Source organism: Buceros rhinoceros, unplaced genomic scaffold (assembly GCF_000710305.1).
Source record: "Buceros rhinoceros silvestris isolate BGI_N320 unplaced genomic scaffold, ASM71030v1 scaffold18025, whole genome shotgun sequence".
Taxonomy (NCBI): domain Eukaryota; kingdom Metazoa; phylum Chordata; class Aves; order Bucerotiformes; family Bucerotidae; genus Buceros; species Buceros rhinoceros.
This window is the reverse complement of record NW_010411332.1, coordinates 6,548-29,418: the sequence shown is the minus strand read 5'-3', so window position 1 is coordinate 29,418 and position 22,871 is coordinate 6,548. Positions and strand designations below refer to the sequence as shown.

At 43.2% G+C, this 22,871-nt stretch overlaps 1 protein-coding gene across 1 annotated transcript in view; it reads left to right on the top strand.

The window, feature by feature from the left end:
• Positions 1-238: 238 nt before the first annotated feature.
• DOK5 (docking protein 5) overlaps positions 239-22,871 on the top strand; it is a 23,295-nt gene continuing 662 nt past the window's right edge. The window contains exons 1-9 of the mRNA XM_010135986.1: positions 239-318; positions 621-681; positions 741-848; positions 10,955-11,069; positions 11,170-11,289; positions 12,030-12,219; positions 13,760-13,895; positions 20,145-20,207; positions 20,418-20,538. Coding sequence (XP_010134288.1) covers positions 239-318; positions 621-681; positions 741-848; positions 10,955-11,069; positions 11,170-11,289; positions 12,030-12,219; positions 13,760-13,895; positions 20,145-20,207; positions 20,418-20,538 — 994 coding nt within the window. The remainder of the gene's footprint in view (positions 319-620; positions 682-740; positions 849-10,954; positions 11,070-11,169; positions 11,290-12,029; positions 12,220-13,759; positions 13,896-20,144; positions 20,208-20,417; positions 20,539-22,871) is intronic.

Here is a 22,871-nt window from a genome sequence, read left to right as displayed (position 1 = left end):
ACAATTGTCCTGGTTTTGGCTGGGAGAGGGTTAATTTTCTTCCTACTAGCTGGTACAGTGCTGTATTTTGGATTCAGTATGAGAATAACGTCGATAACCCACTGATGGTTTTAGTTGTTGCAGAGTAGGGCTTTCCTCAGTCAAGGACTTTTCAGTCTCTCATGCTCTGCCAGTGAGGAGGTGCTCAAGAAACCGGGAGGGAGCCTGGCCAGGACAGCTGGCCCCGACTTGCCAGAGGATGGTCATGCGCAGCATTGAACTGGTGGGAGTTGGCAGGGAGGGCGGACTGGTGCTCTGGGACTGGCTGGTCAGCGGGTGGTGAGCAATAGCATTGTGCATCACTTGTTTTTCCTTGAGTTTTATTTCTCTCTTTTTGTTACGTTCCTTTTCATTACAATTATTGTTGTCATTATTATAATTACATTTTATTTATTAAACTGTTTTTTATCTCAACCCACAAGTTTTGCTTTTTCTCAATTCTGTCCCCCATCTCATTGGGTTGGGGGGAGGAGTGAGTGGTCGCGTGGTGATTAGTTGCTGTCTGGGGTTAAACCAGAACAGTAATTCAACAGAAATAGGATGTAACCATCCATTAACTTGCTTTTTATTTTTTGTCTAAGCTACCGGGAGCCATTAATTGTAGCTGCAGAGCAACAGCTGATTTATGAGTTTAACTTCTATGTAAATATTAGTGATATTTCAGTCATTGGAAATGCCAATTTATTCTCTTGTGTTCCTAGATTTACCAGAGATGCTGGTTAGTATTCAAAAAAGCTTCAAGTAAAGGGCCAAAGAGGCTGGAGAAATTCTCAGATGAACGAGCTGCTTACTTTAGATGCTATCACAAGGTAAGACTTGGTAATATGATTGCTTCTCAAACTTATTTCTTCATGGAATCAAAAATCTGAAGTTGTCATGTATTAATTGGCCTAAAAACTGGAACTTTTTTTACTATTGAGGTCCTAAACCCACCTGTACGTTCTTTCATTCAGTGTAGTAGAGACAGAGTAAGCTGTAAGTTTTCTGCTTTGTAGCAAACGTCTTGCCAAGATAACGGGAAACAAATTTATTTTTAGAGATGTCCTTTCCTCTCCTCAGCCCTTTAAAATTGGAGTTGAAATACTTTGCAAAGACTACAGCTCTTCATAATTACAGTAGCAAACATCCAAGGGGGCGTGTGCATCCAAAAAGCTGAGGCTTTTGCATCTGAGGGAGATAGTAGACAGCTACAGACAGGAAGGGCAACATGCAAATTTTCCATGCAATGGTGATGGGAAAACCTTTGCTAAATTCCCCAGTATTAAAAGAATGACGTTTTCCCCTCTAACGACTTCTCTGGAGTGATGTGCACATTTCGTACTCATCTGTGAATTTACATGTGCAATTCTCCTGGGCATGGAGAAGAAAATAAGAAAGCCGTTAATTTATAATCGTTGTTGGCAAAAGCTTAATGTGTTAGAAGATTAAGAATTGTGTGCATAAATTCCTAGGAGTCAGCGAACACAGCTCAGCTTGAGGCTGATCTGCACTTAGTCGCTTTGACGTACGTTTAGGATGAAATCTTGAGGGAACACTGAATCTGAATTTGGACTTGTCTGTCTACATGCCACAAAATTTATAATGCATTGGTTATAAAGTCTGTGGCCAGTTGTAGTAAATCATGCCCAGAAATAGTTCATTCAAATTTATATCAAGCAACTTTCAAAAGTAATGAGAAGTGGATTTTTTCCTCATTTGATGTGTGTGAGGGTTGCACAGTGTGTATAAGGCAATTTCCAGCTTTCTGTGTAATGTTGTCTTCGTGTTAGCGTGGCTCAGTCCATTAGTGATGCAAATCAATATTTGTATTTCTTCCATTGCATTAGTGGAGTATACCAACAGCACATGTGGACTTGAAGTTCAGATTAGGTAGCAGATATGAAATCCATGAGGAATCTAAATGAGGCTGGATATTTTTTCTCTTTTTCCAAGGAAATCTGTAGGTTAGCACTTAATGTGTCATGTATGTAACCTAACAGCAGCTTCCTGTGTCTGCATCTTTAGACCATAGAAAGTCCCACTAGCTTTGAGGGATTTTCAGCCTGAAGTTAAGCTTAGCCTATAGCTAACAGTTATTTAATTGATGCCTCTATGAATTTATTTTGTGGATTTCTCTAGTACCTTATTTGACAGGAATAACCTATCATCAAACTCCACAATCGGTCACTATTGGGGAGATAAAGCAAACCTGAATGTAGTCACTTGAATGTAGTGTGTGCTCCTGGAAGCACTGGTTCCAGCTGGAGGGAGCTGCTGTATCCTAAGGCTCCTTTTCAGCAGCTGGAGACTGCTGTCCTGGGTCTGAGCCTTACGCCCAGTATATCTGAGGTGACCGGTGTGAGCTTCTGTGGGGTTTTTGTGTATGGAGAGATCCCTCTTCCCAGCACTGTGCCAACCTGGGCGCTGAGGATGAGCTTTCCACAGCAGGGTGCAGAGAGGCTGGACGACTGGGCAGCGGTCTCGCTGCCCTTGGTGGGAGCCGCTCTGGGAAGATTGCCATCAGCGTTTGTTCTCCACGTTTATCGCTCCTCTTTGCCACTCTGTAAATGAAGCAGAGCAGTTTAAATGTGATTGCCCAGGACAGTGGGTTGTCACTTATGTGGCGCTGCTGTTTGGCAGCGGGGCTCTGCAACATCCCCGTTTTTCACTGTGCTGGTAAATGAGGCTGTCTTCAGTTCCAGAGGCATCAGCTATAGAAGTTGATATGTCCTGTTTATTTATAATGAACCTCACTGAAAAGAAGCTAATGAATATTAAATAGCATTTTCTGGCTAAAGTGTAACTGACAAAAAGCACAGGTGGATAAAAATTAGTATCTTTTTAAATAAGCTTTGTAAACGTGTGACATTCTAAGGTGGTGAATGATGCAGCTTCTAACAGTGTTGAATACAAGGTGTTGAAAAAGCAGAACGTGTGACTGCTGCTCTGTACCACTCTGTAGTTGAACTGATTCTTATAGAAAGCATAGTTCATTATTAGTGAAAACCCCAAACCCAAACAATACGGCAGAGTCTTCAACTAATCCTGCTTGTCACCTGGTTTTGATATCTAATATTAACAGGACTTTGGTACTCAAGGCATCATCCAGATGTCTAGGACAGTCGTGGCTGTTGTCTCGAAGCACATCTGGTCCGCAGGGGCAGCTGTTGTAATAACAGCTTGATGGTGCGTACAGGCTTTTCTGTGACTGTTCGAATTCCGTCACTCCTGGACAGAAGGCTGCTTCTCACCGTCTCTGATGAAGGCAGTTGAGTCTGGTAGATGATACTGTAAGAGGAAAATCTCACTTACAGGTTACCAGTGTTCCAGAAATATGGTTGTTAACCTCCTACCCGGGTTCCCAAGTGATTCTCAATGCTGTTGAAAGCAGCATCAAATCTAGGAAACTGAGAAGCCCCTGCTCACCCCATCAGTCTCAGGAAAGGTTTAATCCATCATAGAGGTGTCAAGGGCAGAAAGAGAAAAACGGTGAATGGAGCTGATGGCACCTGCCTCCATCTCGAAGTGTTAAATTGTCTCATTTTGTTGCTTTTTTTCCTGTGACGCGTTAAAGTGCAAATGTTACTTCGGTTTATTAGTGGCAAGAGGCTGTCCAGAGCACTTGTCTGGTACCACTGTGGTGCCAACAGAACATGGGAACTGAGCTGCTATGAGCTGGAACACCCAACATCTCCTTGGCACCTTCATCCAGTCAAGATCTATCCTCTGTGCATCCAAAGTTGGGGTCACAAACAGTGTTTTGGGGTGTCTTGGTGGTATTTCTGTGGTATTGGGGGGTCCAATTTGTTTGCATGTGGATGCTTGGTGTACGTGTCCTTGTCTGCAGCCCTGCACCAGAGGCTGAATTCTGATGTCCTTGCTGCTCAAAGTTTAAACCAATAAAAGAAATAAGTTGGTTTTTCTTTTTATAATACTGACCTTTAAATACTTCCTAATCTTGTGCTATTTTTTTTTAAACGTGGAAAGGTTAAAGTGTCCTAAAATACAGGTCATCTGAGAACAGTCATCTGTAGATTATGAACTGAACTGGAAATTTGCATACACAAAGCAAATTGCCCGCTTAATTCATTTGGTCCCACAAGGGAGAGAAAATAATTAGGATCCAGGCTACGAACTCTGTGCAGAAAGTTGTCTTTCAGGTTATCGTTTAGTTTTCACTTGTTAAATGTAAATAACAACCACAAATATCCTTTAACAAAATAATACTAGAGAAAGGAAGAAATTCTTATTTCTGCAAGTGACTTTTGACTTTGCAAGGTGCTAGAAGAATCCTTAATATTCCAATACAAAACCAACTAATTGCATGCTGCTGGCAGGAATATACTGATTCCTTGAGGGGATCTAAGTTTTAAGCCGATTGTACTAATCTTGCCGTGAAACAGCAGAAGTAATTTAAACAGTCTTTCTGTCCAGTTATGGAATAATCCATTTGGAAAATTGAATTGTGTACTTGTAATTGTTTTCCAGGCTTGCTAATGCAAAATTGTATCGTTATCAAATTAAGTGTTTATAGTATGACCACTCTGCTAATAACTGGCTGTTAAACATTTGTTGTAATGAATGCTATCACTCACTGTGAATGAAATGTCTAGTTTTGAGGATTTAAAAGAATTAGAGTAATTTGTCGGGATATGTTGGTGTCTTTGCTGTAATGCCATACAGCGAGGCTCCTTGCAAGACTGTGGGGCAGGGACGTGTCCTTCTGTGTCCTGTGCGTGGGTCCGCTGATCCCATGAGTGATGGTAAAAAATGAATCTCTAAATCTGGTAGTTGTTCCTGGCTTTAACAACTTTGAATAAGTCAGTGTTGGCTACAGGGGGGTTATGGCTGGTGTCTGCGATTCCATATATGAGCAAGTGAAAACTGCAGCTGATGATTTTTCCAGCTTTAGAAAGGGAGATATAGGCATGGCTGTAGACTTTATTTTTTATATATGTATTTATTTTTAAATATTAAAAATGCCATAGAAAATTTTAGTATGTTGTGTATACTTAAGTTAGATATGTACAGGCAAATCTTCTGAGCAGGACTGGGCTGGAATTGCACCAGCATTTTCCACTAAATGTTCCCCTGGTGTGTCCAGGGAAGTTCTACCTCTCCTCATCGCTATTTAAAATCTTGAATCTAATTTTGATGCAGTTGGTAACTTAAATGTCCTTCTAATTGACAGGGAGCAAGGGAACAAAATCAGGAAACTGAGACAGAACTGTGAAGTGCTTAATTAAGATTGAAACACAAGATACTTGAAAGCCATCGAATGTGGAGGTGGTTTTTATATATATTTTTTTCTCCCTTGTGTTCTGAAAGGCTACCCTTATCTGAGAATTATGTACCAATTCAAACAGTAGTAAACTGTGTTTTTTGAAGGGAATGGGGGAGATGGAGGAATTTTTGCTTGAGTGTATCTGGTGGGGGTGAAGCGCTGTCTGCTTGAGCGGTCTGTTGGGAAATGAGTGACTAATCCCTGTTCATGGTTCAGAACTCTTACCACACAGCTCTGCAAGTGTTTTAGTTTTTAATCTAATGAGATGTATTTTGATTATATGGATTGTCAACATAAAGGAGGCTTGAGAGTGGAGGGGAGGAGTATGCAAAGGAGTACTAACAAATATCGTTCTTGTGATTTCTCTGTTAATACTGTCTTAGGTCTGACATTTGTGGTTTACTCAAGTTTTTAGAATTAAGTTTCTAAATGTACATTACTTACTAATCTTGGATAAATAAAACATACATGAATTAAACTAACCGTATTAAACCAGCTGTTTTGGAAGAGCCTGGCAAGAGGAGAGTTATTTAAAAGATGCAAAAAAGGAAAACTTCAGCCTCAAATATTTGCAGGTGTTTGGTGTCTGCTCCTGACTCTGTTCCAAAAGCGTGGTAGAGGGGGTGTTAGCAGCCTGGCCCTTCTTCAGTGTGAGTTCAGTGCATATGTGCCAGACAGTTTGAACCATCTGTTGCACAAGGGTGAGCAACAGCAAGGCTATTTAGGCTCCTGGGATAATGACGGCATTTTGAAGCACCTTGCTGGGTGACACAAGTGATCTTTAGGCAGGCTCTCCCTCGGGAGCACAGGTGCACTGTGGAGCCTTGGCAGCAGGAGTCCTGCTTCCTGGCCAAAGCTGGATCTTGCCAGAAGGAGTGATGACCGTGCTGGGGTACCTCTGAACCTCTGAAAGGCGAAGGCAACTTCAGCAGTTCAGCCCCAAAAGGGAAGGGAAGGCAGCTGCTTATTGAGTGTGTTTTTGCCAGGTGCCAGAAGGTGTGCATGAGCTGAAAGACTGAATTCAGGTGACTCTTCTGCGTGCTATCGCTTGTGCCACTGACTTCGTAAAGACTCCCAGAGTGCCAGATTTTGTCCATCTGTTAATCTCCCTGCGTCTGCTAGGTCTGGTACAGAAGAAAAACAGCCTGAAACTGTCTGGGAAGAGACTAGAGTATGTGCCTATTACTGTAGATATTTGGACCCGGGTCAGAGGTCAGAACTGGGGGCTACCTGTCTGTCACACTTCAAAGGGAGAAGCTTTGATGTCAGCTTGTGCAGCTCAACAGCAGCAAATGCCATCGGGAAATCTCCAGGTGCATGTGAAGACTTTCAGACCGCGCTCTGTGAAGTGCCACTGGACAGGAGCTCTCAAGTAGTCAGTGCAGCACGAGAGAACCCAGGAGCTGCCAAATGTTGTAGCTGGCATTTCTCCAAATACAAATACCCTTTCTTCCCAGTTCAGAGCTGAGTTACAAAGACTTTGATGGTCAGTGAAATTAATGGCACAGTACTGCTGACTTCAGTATTTCTTCAAGGTATCACCCGTGGGGTGCAATTGCCTGCAATTTTACTTGACCAGGCTGTAAGACAGGGCTCTTGGCCTGTGTTTTGGGTACGTGGCTGCTGTGCTTTGCAGTGCAGTCGGTCTGCATTCACACAGGGCGTGAGGTGATTCCTGGAGGTACCTGACTTAGTGTACACTGCTGCAGTACGGACTTGCGTCGGGTCCCTCTCTTGTCCTTTCTTCCATCATACAGCGCTTGGGGGTGAGGTGAAGTGTTGAGGAAGGGACTTAGGATAGACCTTTACAAACGTGACAGGTTTTTTTATTAAAAATGATCCTCATATAATTAAGTTGTTCATGTTCTCCTCATCTCTGTATCCCTTTTTCTTTTCTCCCTTTACTGTATACCCACCCTGCAGACCCAGGGAAAAGCCCATCAAGCTGAGCTGCCCTTGCAGTAACGCCCAGGTCAGCAGCACAGTCGTGTCCTCTCTCTTCATCCTCTGCTCTTATGTTGGACTTGGAGAGTGTGTTCACTTTTATGAATTAACTGATGGTTGATACCCCAGAAAAGCGAAACAGACTACTGTGAATACTGGGAAGGCAATAGATAAAAGATGAATAATGTTTTAGGTAATCTGCATTGTCTTCTTCACAGTGCACTATGCTTAGAGGGAGTACTGTAATAAAAAGAAAATGTAGGAGAAGGCATATTCAAATGAAAAATTTATCAGTTCAGGAGGATGAACTTTGGGATTTCAAGCATGAGCTGATTCTTGTAAAATCTCTATTAGAATATATTACTCTGCATTTGAGATTGCAAGGAAGTACTTTACTGCAGTAACTAACTGCTTTTGAGAGGAATTTATGATAAGAAGGAAAAAATCATTGCTATTGCCAGGTTCAAAACAAGGATGTAATTTTATTCATGCTTCTTTTGAATTTAGTTGTTTTCTAAAAGGCAAAGCAAGACTTGCGAGTTGTGCTGTCGTGAGGTTGTCTTCCAGCCACCATACTTCTGGACACTCTGGGTTTTGCAGAGCTCCTTGATGGTCCACTGAACTGACCGTAGCAGAAATGCCTTAGCAGGGCGGAGAAGTGCGATTGCTGTGCTGGGCCGTAGGATGGAGGAGGAGCTGCTGTGTGACTTTTGGTGAAACTTGTCTTGAGCTGGAGACCTAAAGAAAGAAAATTCTTGGCTGTGTTTTGGAAGCATGTCCACGTCTTCTCTTACACTCTGTGTGCTGGGTAGGTCTTGTTGGAATGACCAACTGCTGCTGATGTGAATCCCTAGGCTGGAGGGAGACTGCAGGTATCTGAGATACTGCCAGGAGCAAATCTTAGTCCCCATGTCTGGGTTAAGAAATGATGCAGACCTAGAGCTGTAGTGTGGATATGACACATAAGCAAGAGTCTGTAAGGCTGGAAGTCTTTAGGGTTGGAAATCGGAGTGCAGAGACTGGAAAGTACGAGATGTCTCTAGCAGTACAGAACTGGGAGCAAATCGGTGATCGATGCTTAGTGCCAGGGATGCAAACTGCAGAGGCTCACTTAGCGAGATTGGGCAGCAGTTGGAGTTTGCAGCCCTTATGAGAATTAAATATGACAGCTTGAGGGCTTGCATGTGGTCTTAGGGATGCTGGGAGTGGTGAAGGTAAGATGTACAAGCTTGGAGTCACGGTATAAGAAACAGTGATCAGAAATGTCTCTCCTTTAGTGTAGGCAGACAAAGCAAATATTTTAATCTTGTCCTTGTCATGCTTCCAGCAGTGTTACGAACATCTGCTCCCATCTGGCCCAGAGGTGCATGACTCAGTCTGAACACAGGGTCATCAGGGATACTGTTTGGGATGGTTGCTTCTTCTTTCCCAGCTCTGTGCGGTAGCTGGCAGCTCCCCACATGGTCAAATGTCCTTTGCCTCCGTCGCTGGGATGTGGAGAGTCTCCCTGCCCAGGGCTGAGGCAGCACGTGCTGCCCATCACCAGTGACTGGCAGGAGGCATGGGCAGCAGCTGACCAGTTGGTGCTTCTATCCAGTTGGATAGCCAGCTCCAGTTGGAGCCTCCTATCTGCTGAAAGTGCTTGTGGCTCCTGAGCCAGCATGGAGAGGCAGTTTACTCTTCCCTGACTAGCGTGAACCTTTCATGACCTCGCTGAGCCCTGTCGCAGGATTCATCGTGCTACAGACAATTACTGGAATATCCAACAACAGGAGTGTGACATACTTGTTTTTAAGAAATTAGGACAAATCCTAGATAGCTAAATGATTCGTTACCAAAGTGTGTGGCTAGATTCTACTTCTGCTAACTCTTGTACTCGTAGGTACAAAACTTCATTAGCATGTTCATTTGCAGAAAATGTAAATGCGCTCAGTATAAATGTCAAGGTAGGGGCTGTCCTGAATGAAAAAGTCTAGCTCTTTTTCTCCTCTTGCATTTAAATCTTTTCTTGGCATATGAGAAAATAGATGAGAGTTGAGCTTGGCAGCTGGCAATTTGTGCTTGACCTGTCTGGTGCTGAGCATGATGGCAATAGGTTATGACAGATTTGTCATATTTAACAATGAGTTTGTCGGTGTCTTGGTGGCACTGGAGGATGTGCTTCCATCACAGCATTTCCTGGAAAAGTTAAAAAAAATGCTCATGCGAAATTAAGCACAACTAGGAAATCTCAGGTTTGACACTTCTCAAAATCTTGAACCTGGAGGCTATAAACACCCGAGTTTTGAATTTGGCAGCTATGCAGAAGATTTGGTGTGCTCCCAATGGGATGTTCCTTCCATTATTTCCTTCTGCTACTACCCATAGAATGAGTTTCTGGACATCAGATCTAGTATTCATTTCTATTTTGGGGAGACGTTGCCCACCAACTGCTCTTTGTTCCCCTCCATTCACAGTAAGGTTACCTTTGCAGGGGTCTTGCTTGAAAATGTGACTTTGGCTGGCTGTTCTCTGCTTGGAAGAAAATGGGCAAAAAATGGACTCCAGGAAGAAAGTGACTTAGGATGAAGGGCCAGAGAAATGCACTGGGTGTGCTGCAAGATGTCTTAGAGGAGCTGCTTCTGTTGCTGGAGCCTGCAATGCTGATAACTCTGTACACTTCCTGAGGCTTACCTGCAAGACAGTTGCTGCATTTCTTTGTTTAGGGTGGGCCCAGGTCAGTAGGAGAATATTCCACAGAACTACTGAGACCGAAGTTGTGAGGTTGTACAGCTTTGGGAACGTTGCTGTCGCATTCCCCTTTTTACTCTCTCTCCAACCCCTGCCGTGTAAAAGAATTGGTGAAATGTTTTCTGATTAGGAATATTTAACTTCCCGATTCCCTGTCTGGGTGTTAGCCTTTATATTAAAAGGAGTTGAAATAATGAAGAATTCCTCCTCAGTCAAATTTTAAGTGTTACTGATGGTTGTGATGGTGAAAAGTGGATGTTAGAAATGCGAAGCGACTGTACTATGTATTTACTGAAGCTGTTTACAGATACACATGGATTTTTTTGGTGTGAAGACTGTTTTTTCCAGTCGGTTTTTGTCAACCGAGCAACAGAAATCTGTGTTTACTAGTCTGTGAAACTTTAAAAATAAAAGCTTCCTAATAACTTAAAGTGTGGTTTTATTTTACTTTTGTGTAAGTGGACCATTCTAACAAAATCTGCTTTCCAAAACTAATTTAGAGAGCAGCTTTTCACAGTTTTCACAATCTGGTCCTCCCTGATGAAAGCTGTACTGGAACTGGGCTTGCTCCCCCAAATGGGTGAATCCTTTAGATTCTTGTTTTCACTTCTATTTGCTTCTGCTACATCAGGTTGGTCTTTCTCATGTCCTTCACGTGAGCATGTCTCAAACTGGAGCGAGCTGTGATTCTACCTGCCTGTTGGCTAGAATCCTGTTCAGGTGGTGTTGCACAGAAGCTCCTGTACAGACAAGAGAAAACTGGAGGACGTGGCTGCTTCATCGTCCAGGGTCGTCAAGTTGATTGTCTAAGGTGATTCATGGCAAGGCTGCATTTAAGAGCAACCATAGACATGTTCGTGCTCTCTCTCCTTTTCTCTGTCCTTTGCAACATGGTATAATTCTTTTCTCTCCTCCAGTCAATAATGGATTTATAGCTTTCTAAGCTCCTAAATAAAACTCTAAATTGTGCCTTTTCAGGTCACAGAGCTCAATAATGTGAAGAATGTATTACGAATGCCCAAAAGCACAAAGAAGCATGCTGTTGGGATTTATTTTAACGATGACACATCGAAAACTTTTGCTTGTGAGTCAGGTGGGTAAAATGGCCACGCACATTAGAAAATGTAAGAACGTTAATTGTGAAATTATAAATGTATTATACCTACACACAGATTTTCTGGGCATTTATACAGAACTTGAGGCAGATGAGTGGTGCAAGGTGCTGCAGATGGAGTGTCTCGGAACGCGAATTAATGACATCAGCCTTGGAGAGCCTGACTTGCTGGCGTCTGGAGTAGAGAGGGAGCAGAGTGGTAGGTACAGAAATGTTGACCTTTCAAATCTTAAATTGCATTTTTTTAAGTCTTTTGGACTGCGCATATGCATATCAGAAATAAATTGGTGCAAAATTGTTTTTCTAAGCCCAGCTTCCTGTTTTGTCGGGTTGTTTTTGCTTGGGGTGTTTTTGGCTTGGGCGTTGGGGGTGTTAATTGCTCTAGAGATAATAAGTAAGGTAACTAGAATTATTTCGAAGTAGCACTTTTCTTTCTCAGTCAGGTTAGTTGCTCTTGGAGATGGGGACTATCTTGTGGTTTGTTTTCTTGTATATTGTCTGTACAACAGTTTCAGTCTGTGATTGAGGCTCTTGGGCAGCGTTGTAAAGCAAATAAATAATAATTGCTGCAAAACCTGAGCCTGTGGCTACTCCACTTTCCCATGCAAATTAACTAAGGATATGCACAAATGCAATTGCAATGTATGTATTCATGCACACAGTTTTATTAATTGTTTGCAAATATCAGGATTATGATGGTGCAGTTCTCTTTGGTGTCTGAATGCATGCATAAATGTTTGACGTCCTTTGAGCGCAGCATTCTGACTGCCCCAAAATGGAGTTTACTGAGTTACTGGAAGGAATCGAGTCATTGTTTTTTAATTAATTGTTCTACGTGGAAATAAGAACTTGTATTAGAGATGGAAAATAGGAAATTCCTTTAATGACTGTGCATTTAATGGGCAGGGATTTTAGACTAACCTTTTGTTTTTCTCCCAGAGAGATTCAATGTGTATTTGATGCCATCCCCTAATTTAGATGTGCATGGGGAATGTACCTTGCAGATAACATTTGAGAATATCTGTCTTTGGGACATCCAGAATCCCAGAGTAAAACTCATCTCTTGGCCATTAAGTGCCCTCCGACGCTACGGGCGGGACCCATCTTGGTTCACGTTTGAAGCAGGGAGGTAGGTGTGTGTTTGCTATATTGCGTTGCTTTCCTCGGCGGTGCTGAGTGCTGCTCTGGACCACTTCTGAAGGACATGAGAGTTTAGCTTCAGACAGAAACTAGTCTATACCCCCTGCTAAAAAACCAAAACCAAACAAAAAAAAAAACCCCAAACCCTCTTAATCCCAGGGTGCAGCTTGAATGGAAGCAGTGGCCAAATAAAAGTGCCTGAGAATGGGGGCGTGACAGCTGAGGTATCCCAGGGGACTGCAGGGAGGAGGCTGACAGCATTGTAATTTACTGGATAGGTTGTTCTTAAATAAATCTGTATATAAACCAGAAAACTGGATGGACAGATCTGGGGAAAAGGGGTGAACATCATTCCAGAACTGTACAATGTGGGGCTTTGGGCACAGAGTTACGAGTTCTGTACTAGGAGGAGTGGAGTTTGAAGCTGAGAGCAGTGAGTCCCAAGTTGTTTCCCAAAAGCAGACTAAAGAAATGGAGGAGGGACTCCTCTGTTGATTATATACCTGTTTTCCATCTTTTTGACAAATGGATTTATGAGAAATTCGAATGGAATTCCTTATTGTAGAGATGTGGTTCTGTATTGCTTCTTGCAGTGCAGCCTTAATGAGCTGAAGTCTTTGGCTGGCTGAAGCTGGAGCACTTGTTTATTGAACTGAACTACCGAATCCTTTCTAAGGGACAGGGATGCGTTGTTTTAGCAAAGCACATTAAAGAATTATAATAGTAAAAGAGAAGCAGGCCATACAGTTAATTACTGGGAAAGGGAAGGAGTGTTAATGTCATTCCTCCATGTTGCTGCTGTTTAATCCTTGGGGGGTGGAGGGGGGGTGGGAGGAGGATACATTTTTAATGATCTGATCACTCATTAGCCATGTTAGGACATTGCAGTTGGGATGCTGGGGATGCATATTTATTGTTACAAGTGGAAGACAAAACTCTGCAAAACTTGTTCCAGGCAGTGTTTAAAGTCTGAAAGGGGAAGACAATTCTACCTGGCACAGATTCTAGATAGGGTCTAAATATTAATAATCTGGGTCTTGCGCATAAACTCTCTAGACCTTAAGCATTTGTGATAGGTCAGTGGTACTTAGCTGAGTCCCTGTTTGGTGAGAGCAATACAAATGTGAGCTGAACTCATAAGATTGGAGCAGGGCTGCAAACACCCATGTGCAAAGACTTTTAGATAACTTGGTTCCATATTTGAACAACCTGTTTTCTTGCCGCCTATGTAGCAGCACTTCCAGAGCAGCACTGTAAGGTTCTGCTTGTTCATGGTGACTTGTAAACTTAAATCTCACATTTGGATCCCATCTGCTCTTGCTTTGGCAGGATGTGTGACACAGGAGAAGGACTATTCATCTTTCAGACCAGAGACGGCGAAGCAATCTATCAGAAGGTTCACTCGGCTGCTTTGGCCATGCCGCCTATGTAGCAGCACTTCCAGAGCAGCACTGTAAGGTTCTGCTTGTTCATGGTGACTTGTAAACTTAAATCTCACATTTGGATCCCATCTGCTCTTGCTTTGGCAGGATGTGTGACACAGGAGAAGGACTATTCATCTTTCAGACCAGAGACGGCGAAGCAATCTATCAGAAGGTTCACTCGGCTGCTTTGGCCATAGCAGAACAACACGAGCGCTTACTGCAGAGTGTGAAAAATTCAATGGTACGGCTGCTTGTTATGCTCATTATTGCACACTGGGCCCAGTGAACAGTATGTTTCTTCAATGTGATTTAAAGTTTTGATTCACAGACTATTGCTCTTATTAAAGTCTGCTTGATTATATATAATAGATACAACTGGGATTGCTTTTCAAGAATTGAAACAACAGGGAAACTTACAGTCCTTGATTTTTGTGTTTGCAAAGCTGTCAATAAGTGTGAATTAATACAGAGATGATAAGCTCCTGTCAGGCCACGTTCTTGTTAGGTTGCTTTGATTAACCAGCATCATGAGTTTGTTTGGAAGCATTTCTCATCAATCTATTTGCATAATGTTGTGGCTTATGCTCAGTTTTCCATTTGCTAATTGATGTCTGTGCTGGTGTCTCCAGGGATGATTTGGAAAGAGTCATATGATTCAGATTAAACTATGGGGGAGGACTAGATGCTTGTCTGATCTCTCAGTGGATGTCTGTTTTCCACAAGTGCCTTTTGTATCTAAAACTGGTTTTATGACAGACGTGACTGGTAGGAAATACAGAAGTATAAGATGCAAAGATAACATATAGACTGAGAAAAGATAGTGTGGTAGCTCCAAAATCATTATGTCCAAGGAAGGCAGTTTTATGGCGCTTGCACCTAATGTGGTTCAGGATCTGGTGAGGTCTGTTTGTTTGGTTTTTTCATGTCTTGAAGCCTGTAGAGTGAAAAGGAATGTTCTGTTTATCCCATATCTCAGCTGATCTGTACACTCAGGCCTCAGAGGGTGACCCTGACAGCAAAATTAGTATCCCGAAGATAACAGGATTTCTGGAACGCGTAAAATGCCCGGAATGGACAACTATGGAAGAACTTGGCTATAAAGAACATCTCTGTTCCAGGCAGTAGTAATTGGTTTATATAATCTGCCACAAGACTTACCCCTTTCTCATATTACAAACATAAGTGCTACTTTTATCCACATCCATGTCTAATCCTTTCAGTAATTCTACTAACATCTTCATTTCGGGGATAAGTTGTAGTGATGAATTATCCAAGAATTAACTGGATGACCCAGCTGGGATGAAATAGAAAATGCCATTACTACTTGAGGAAACTTAAGAAAAGATGAGAGTGGCTGTTGTGGGAGTGGAGAAGGGAACAAGTGATCTGAAGTACTTGTATTTCTTTGGTTCTTCCACTTTCTTGGACCTGAGATAGAATGGAAGCCAAATACATGATAGGAAAGTTATTTCTCTTAATAATAGTCCAATGAGGAGGAGCAAATGAGGATTGAGGAGGAGCAACAGGAAACTTTTCCCGAGCCTACTGACCAGGCTTGTGGACTGGATAACCAAGTGTTTCAGCTGAGCACGCAGGCAGATGGGTAATTCTGTCATTTGTAGAGCAGGTGGGATAACTGAAGTGGGAAAGTGAGGAAAAAATCAAGCTGGTTTCTATGTGGGCCATTATGTGGGCAGTGTGGTCACTTCGATGAAGCCTCTGGGAGAGCGCTGGGTCTGTGAGGGTGGAGTCCTGACTTGGAGCCTTTCTTGTGACAGTCTCTGCCGTGTGTCCCTTTAGACCTGTCCTGGTTTGAGCTAAAACTTCCTTGTTTTGGGTAATGGACAAATAGAATTATATGCTTTTCCCTGCACTTCCAGGTTCACTAGGAGGGGCTTGACACTGCGCTTGCTTTCAAAAACATTAGAATTAGTGGGTGACCTCTGCAGCCAGCAGCACTGGTATTTGGTGTTTAACTGGTTAGATGTTATCACCTAACACCATCTTTAGTGGCTTTGACTTTTGTTTAAAAAAAAAGAGCCTTTAGTTAATGGAAGGAGTTCTTGTGCAAAAAGATCCAAAATTATCTGATACAGATGGGTAAATGATAGAAGTACTCAACAGTGACTAAATAAAGCAGATTAAAATCAACCTAGGCTAAGTCAGCATAACTAGCTAACATCTGTAGCCCACCAGGATCAGAAATGATTGAATAACTTGAGAGCACAACTTTGTTTTCAAAAAACAGGGTAAGTTCCGTAACAATAGGGAGCAGGCGTACAGGCTTATTTCTTGGGCTTACACTTAGGTAATAGCATCTTTAATAGATGGTGTCTGCTGCTGTACTCTAAAATTTCCATCTTACAAGTGCCAGTAGACTCAACAGATGCACAGTTGCTATAGACTTCAATAAGAGAGCAGCTGCACAACCTCTAAAAGCTTTTTTATGAACACTCTGCTCAACCACTACCCCTAAATCTAATTTTATAGACCCTGGAGTGCTAAGTGGGGGATAAGAACATAATGCTGGTAAACAGAAAGTCCTGTAACGTAGTAGCAGAATATAATTGTTTCAGATGAATCCATATGCCCCTGAATATGAGTTTTCCAGGTCTGTCATAGAAACATTGTCTGGTTTCACAATACTCAGTAAGCCTTGGTGACTTCTCTGGGGTTCAAGGATAGTCGGGTTTAGAAGTAGATTTAGAAGTTTAGGCAGAAGATCGTTATATTGGTGTAGAACTCCGGAGCTTATTTTGCTGATTACAAAATATTTGTACAGTACATCTTTCTTCAGACTGATTTCCCTTGTATCTTTCTTCTGCTTTTGAAGGCCTCAACAAGGAGTTTATTTTAGAGGCTTGCACTTCATGCTCATGTTTCTGTCTTCAGGAATTATTTACACTGTGTGAATTTTTTTGTAGTAGTGAAGCTTGAACTATTATTTACAGAAAGCTTAATGAAAGAAGAAAGAGGGAGATAAGGTGGTGAGAAATGTTGACACTGTCTTCTGTTTGCTCCTGTAATCCTGACCGCTACTGCATCAGTGATGTGATTATCCAAGACCGAGGCGAAGAGGTCCAAGGTGGTATTAAGCTACGTGACAGCTCCTGGAGCCTGCGCAAATGAAAAGGGCAAAGAAAAAGGGGAGTTGAAAGTCCCATGCTGATAGAACAAAATAAAGCTGCCAAGCACTGTTAAGAATGTGGGCTAAAACATGTCTCGTCACCTCCCTAACAGTCACTCCCTTTTTATTACAGTATGTTGGTTCAGTTTGCGACTATAACTGGCTCTGGCTCTTGAAACGCATGTGGAAAATGGGTGAGATAGCGGTGCCTCACCCTGATAGCTAGGACCCTCACCCTGACATTCTGTTAATGTGCTGTTGCTTTCCGCCGAGGTCTGAGCATATGCTGACCAGAGTCTGGGACGCTCTCATTTATTTTCCTTTTCAGCGAATTCAAAGATCTCTCCGTTTTATCTTTTAAAGGCGCTGGCTTTGTTTAGCAATGCATGAAGCCTTTCTGATCATTTGGTAACTCTTCTCATCCAACTGTTTCTTTCCTTTCACTTCTGCATTACCAGACAATGGAAAGAAATTTAAGTTATGTTTTCATGAGTGTTTGGTTGCCTTGAAAACTGACAGGAGCAGTGCTGTGACTTGACTGCTGTCATTTATGCCTGCACACTGTTCAGGTTGCTTTAAAAAAGACATTACAACTTGCCGTCTCACTAAGAAGTAATAATGGTGAACCTCCCATTTTGGCAGCTAAAGCTCAGTGCTTCATAGAAACACACGATCAGTTTACCGGCAGCCTTCCCCACCTCTTCTTGCCCTCTCAGCATCTCAAGTGTGCACTTTGCACTTGATCCATCTGATACGCAAGTGCCTCTGTCTAGACTGGAGCCTCCTATTATCTCTGGCTCTTTCCACAGAGATTCATGATTAAGAGTGGAAATGGTGCTCACGAACTTTTGAAATAGGAGGAGAGTATTGAGTATTCGTGTAAGATGGATAATAGTCAAACTGGCAGCAGTATGTTAGTGCTCTTTGATTTCTGAAGTTGTTTCTATTTGTGTACCATTCTGTAGTTTTACTGTAATGAATTTAGCAAATGTTTCTTAAGCAATTATCGTTCTACTTGATTTTGATTGTTTACATGAATTTGCTTCGCTGGGAAGAAAATTCCCTCAAGAACACAGACTGCAATCTTCTCCAACTGCAGATGTCAAGATGAAGGTTTATCTAGTGCAGGTTGTTCTGCAAAATCTTTCAAAATTAGGTTGTTCAGCCTGAGGAAACCAACCAAACCTAACAAATCTTAAATTGCCTCTCTTTTCTTTCCTTTTGGAGCCATGTTCACAGCTGATTTGAGAGAATGTTGGTGTGCAGAGTGATTTTCAGGGGTTTGGGGAGGAAGGGTTTTAAATTTTTTAATGTAATTTTGCCAATTTGTTAAAGGTGGGATCCAAGAATGGAAATACTTAATCTTTCCTTCCTTAGCGTAGCTCTGTACTTCTCTCATCCAGGTGTCAAGAAGTGACAAAAGGTGGCACAGCAGCTTCCCAGCTGTTCTTGGCACTGGCTGCTGCTGGCTGCAAGTGCTGCTTCTCCATCCCCTTCCTTTGCGGATCTCTCGTAGCCGCTGGAGCTGTGGGGTGGCTTTGTGTTGTCTCTCGCCACTTTTCGCATCTTTGCTGCTTCTTTGGTTTAAGTGTGCCTTAACATAACTTGATCCCTGCCTGCATTTGAATTGCTCTGGGGATCCTGTTCTCCTCTCAGGGTTCGATATTCTCCCTCTCCCCGGAGGCAGAGGCTGTGGATTAGGTGCCCTGCAGTTAACAAATCCTTTGTTGTATTAATGGTATGTGGAGTCGCATGTCGCGCCTGGCTGGCTGCTCGCTGCCTTTGCTCATGTGTGTTCCAGCATACCAATTCTGACCGTTTTTGACCTGCGTATGATGCTGTGTGCTTCTGCGGCATAAAGCCAGGTCATTAGCAAGTTATTCCTGCTCTTTCCGTTGCCACAGAGAAGCAGTAGGTTAATTGTGAGAATGAAATCAATCATCATGAAAGCTGCCTTTGCTCACAGTCTGAGGTGTCTTGATGAAACGCTGCATATTCAGGACATAACATACTAATTCTTATCTCCACTCTTGCTGATTGAGTTCAGGAGGGACATCCCTTCTGGCCCTTTTCTGTGTCTTTATACTTTCTCTAGCTGTGTCTCTTTTTGTTCTCCCAAGTTAGCCTGTCGGGTTTTTGCACCCCTCTGGACAGCTGTTGCTCAAACTGCTTTAGCTTGCTGTCCAATCCACTAATAGATGGAAACACAAAAAAAAATACTTACAGCCAGGAAACGCCATCCTCACAGTGCTCTGCTGATTTTTATTCCCACTAAAGGATCCATCGTTGTTTGTTTCCATGGTGCTGAGGTGTGTATGGTGACACAGCAAAGGGTGTGGGGGCTTTAGTGAAGGAGTCGTAATAAATAATGCTGTGTGATGTAGGTGGAACCTTGCATGGTGCAGTGATTCACATCCAGCTGACATGGAGGTGTGTGTTTTAAGAGCAGGAGTTGATCTGGGTTTGGTTTGGTTTTGTTTTACCTTCACATCACAGGCACAGCGTCCACTCCTCGGAGAGGAGGTTGAAGGTAGATGGAAACTCTAAATAACTTGGAAATGGTTGTCTTTGGATACAGCCAGCCCTCACCTCTTTTCTGTGCTTGCTTTGCCTGGTTTGGGGCGGGGGGTGGTTTGCTCCAAAATATACTGATCTTCTTGTAAAAGGTTCTTTTGCCTCAGGCTTTGTGAAACTAAAATGTAAAACTTACTGTTTAGTAAAAAGTTATATTTATAAATTAGAAAAGTCAAGTGTGGTGGTGGTATGTTTGAACTATGTTTTTCCGAGCTTTAGGAGGGGAATTTTAGCTGTGCTGTGAAGCTTATGATGATAAACTCTGAATACTTTTACCAGCTTCTGCATATGTCTTACTGAATTAATGGAAAAATGCCTTAAATTAGTGAATTATCATGTATTTCTGTGTTAAGTATAGTATAAATAACAAGGGGCTGTTATTATGTAAGAAAATGTAGCTGAAGGCCCTGTACGGAGGGGGAAGTGTGAAATGGGGCTTCCAACAGTGCACTGCAGCCCACATGCTTTCCTGTCAGCAAACCTGGACGTGCTGTTCATTCAAGAATCTAGCTGAAGGATGCAGTTGTCTCCTGTTGAACTCCTGTGCCATCCAGCTGGTGTCTTCCTCAGCTGTAGGAGAGGGGAGAGGAGTAGAAAATGTTTCAAAACCAAAAAGAACTACTTGTCCTTGGTCATTTGAAACATGTCCAGTCAGGTTCTCAATGGGCTGAAGCTCTATTTAGTTTTGGCAAATCACTTGTGTAGCTGGGAAGACCCTCTTGATGGCTTTGCTGCTAACAGGGGAACAGCGTTCTCCTGCCTTCTGCTGATCCCTGGTTTCTGTTTCAGCTCCTTGGGTTAAAACTCCCCTCAGGGGAAGCAATGCTAGCCCAGGACCAGGAGAGCACCAAGGTGAGCTTTGGTGTGCAACAGCAGTGTGGCCTCCTAACTGAGTGGTGTGTGCCCATGGAGACTAACCACTGAGCTGGTCATTGCTGCTCGTGTAATATGGGCGGAGGGAGGGAGGGAGAGGCCGTGCTGGCTATTTCATTAGAAGTTCTTGCAGACAGTGGTCGTTCTATTCTCAGACTGTCTCCTTCACATCAGTTTACTGCTTTCCAGCTTCAGATGAAAATGAGTGAGCGAGCCGTGTCCCTCAGCACCATGGTGCCCTTGCCCCGCAGTGCCTACTGGCAGCACATCACGCGACAGCACAGCACTGGCCAGCTCTACGGTCTGCAAGGTAAGGAGCTGGGGTGGACAGGGTCAGGGCAGAAATCGGATCACTACATTGTTGAACCATTTCAGTATTCATCCATCTCACTGAAAGATGTTTTGTCTAAGCCATTTGCAACTGCTCTCTGGTTGATGGAGAGGAGAGTACCGCCCACCTTAAGATGGACAACTTTGCAGAGGGTTGTCATCAGGAGGTGCTCTTATGTTCCGTTGGAGAGGGATCCTTCATTTGACAAGTTCTCTGACTGTTTTTTCAGGATAGACAGTTACCAAAGTCTTTTAATGGCGCCTGATTTTTTGCCCAACTTATAACTATTTGGCTCCCCACTCCTCTGGGTGGCTGCCTCGTGCTAAGAATGATGCAGTCTTCGTTATTCATTTTGTGTACTTCCTAACATTCAACCAAAACAACCGCATCTCTCAAACAATGGAATAGGGGAGGGTAAAAGGGCCATGACAAGCAGTTCAAGAAAGCTGTTGCTTGAACAGCTGCAGTGCTGCCGCCACGCATTGCAGAGTGGCCTGAAGCCAGGCAGATGTCTGCTCCAAATCCTCTCCTTGCTGTCACCCCAAGGGGCAGCACAGCTCGTCCCCTCATGCCGCCCCAGGCTGCAGAGAGGGAGGAATCGCTCCCCGGGGAAGTCTCTGCACCCAGTTATCCCTCCATGGTCGCCAAGGGACATCTAGTGGTTACGGAGTGCGTGGATGAGGAGGTGGAGCGGGGGAGCATGCCGCACCTCCAGGAAGGGTGTCTGACAGGAGCTTCACAGCAGGGCTGTGTGAGGATGTGTGAGCCATCTCTGAGCGTGTTTCAAAACAACTTCAGTCTCCTGAGATGGTGAAAACTGCAGCACCTAACGTGCATCATTGTTGCTTTGTGCTGGTTTTCGCAGAGGCGCCTCTGGTGTAGGAGCTGCAGGGGCTTACTTCCTCTGAGGAACCGATCCAAAGTCAGCATCTGCTGGTCGTGTGTATTTTCAGAATGAAAAAAAAAAACAAACAACCAACACTCCATTTGTATTTTAAAACACGTTCTTCTACTCTAAGCTGTAGGGATTGGAGGAGTTAGGGTTTGTACAGAAGTTGGTGTTGATGTGCTGTGAGGGCAGGATCGGGGTGTTACTCGGAAAAGCCAGCAGAAAACAGACTAAACCCTTAACAGAAGTGTGGCAGCCCGGAGTGTTAAATGTAGGGAGCCAATAGCTGCCATAAATTTATCTTCACAATGTGGAATAAAGGCTGAGCTTGATTAAATATTTGGATGATGAAGATGGACCGAAGCAGTTTCCCTTCTCCTTGGGGGCATTAGAAAGCAAAGCTCATCTCCGAATGCGGGTTGCTTCTCTGTCATCCCTGAAGGTCAGGGCTGGTGTGTGCTGCACCAAGGGGCAGCCCTGCTCTTGCTGCCTCATCCTGCTGCAAAAAAAACCCCAGGTAAACCTGTGGTTGGCAGAAAACCTTGGGAGCTGGCAGGGCTTTCTAGTACTAATGTGGAGATTCCATGTACCAACATCAAACATTCAGAAATCACTTGACAGATGTTTTAAAACATCCTGGTTTGGAAAACTTCTAGAGTCACTTTTTTGAGTGATTGTTACTTTTTTTTTCTTCCTCTCAATAGGAGTTTCTCGAGGAATAATGAATGATAGGTGTTTTACGTTTGGTTTTTTTTTTTTTTTATAAAGCCAGAGACTGTGGAGGTTATCACCTCCAGAGCATGGAATGTCACAAGCTGTGATCAGAAATTGCAGGCACTGGCAGCCCTGACATAAATAGCCATATTCTGTTCTGGTCCTCTGATTTCCAGCAGATCATGAAAGCCAGTATTTTCGCCTCCTTTGAACACTAGAGGGGGCAGGCAGCACATAAAAAGCCCCAGCTAAACCCGGCAAGTGTTCCAGAGGAGGGATGAATAATAAAAGCAGCTCTTAACATGCCTGTTCAAATTTGTTCAATAAATTAGAGCATGAGAAGATGACCTGCTGGTGGCAGCCCGTGGCACACGAGAACAAGACTGCTCGCAGCACTCTGACACAATCAGTTCATTGGTCTTATTGTGCCTTACTGTAGAGTCCTTTATTAAAACGGTAATTCAGCATGGAGTTGACACGAGATAAATAGACTGTATGGGTAAAACCCCTTGTTTTATCTTTAGAAAAATAGCTGGCTTGTTAAACTGGAAAAAAGGATCCTAGGAGATTGTCATCATGGGAATGGGGTAGAAGTCTTTGTCAAATAAGTAGCCATGCAGCAAGCTTTGTGATTAGGAAGGACCCTGAAGTCCTTGTCTGGTTCAGGAGTCAGGGCTAATGCTGCTACCACGAGCACCTATAATTAGAT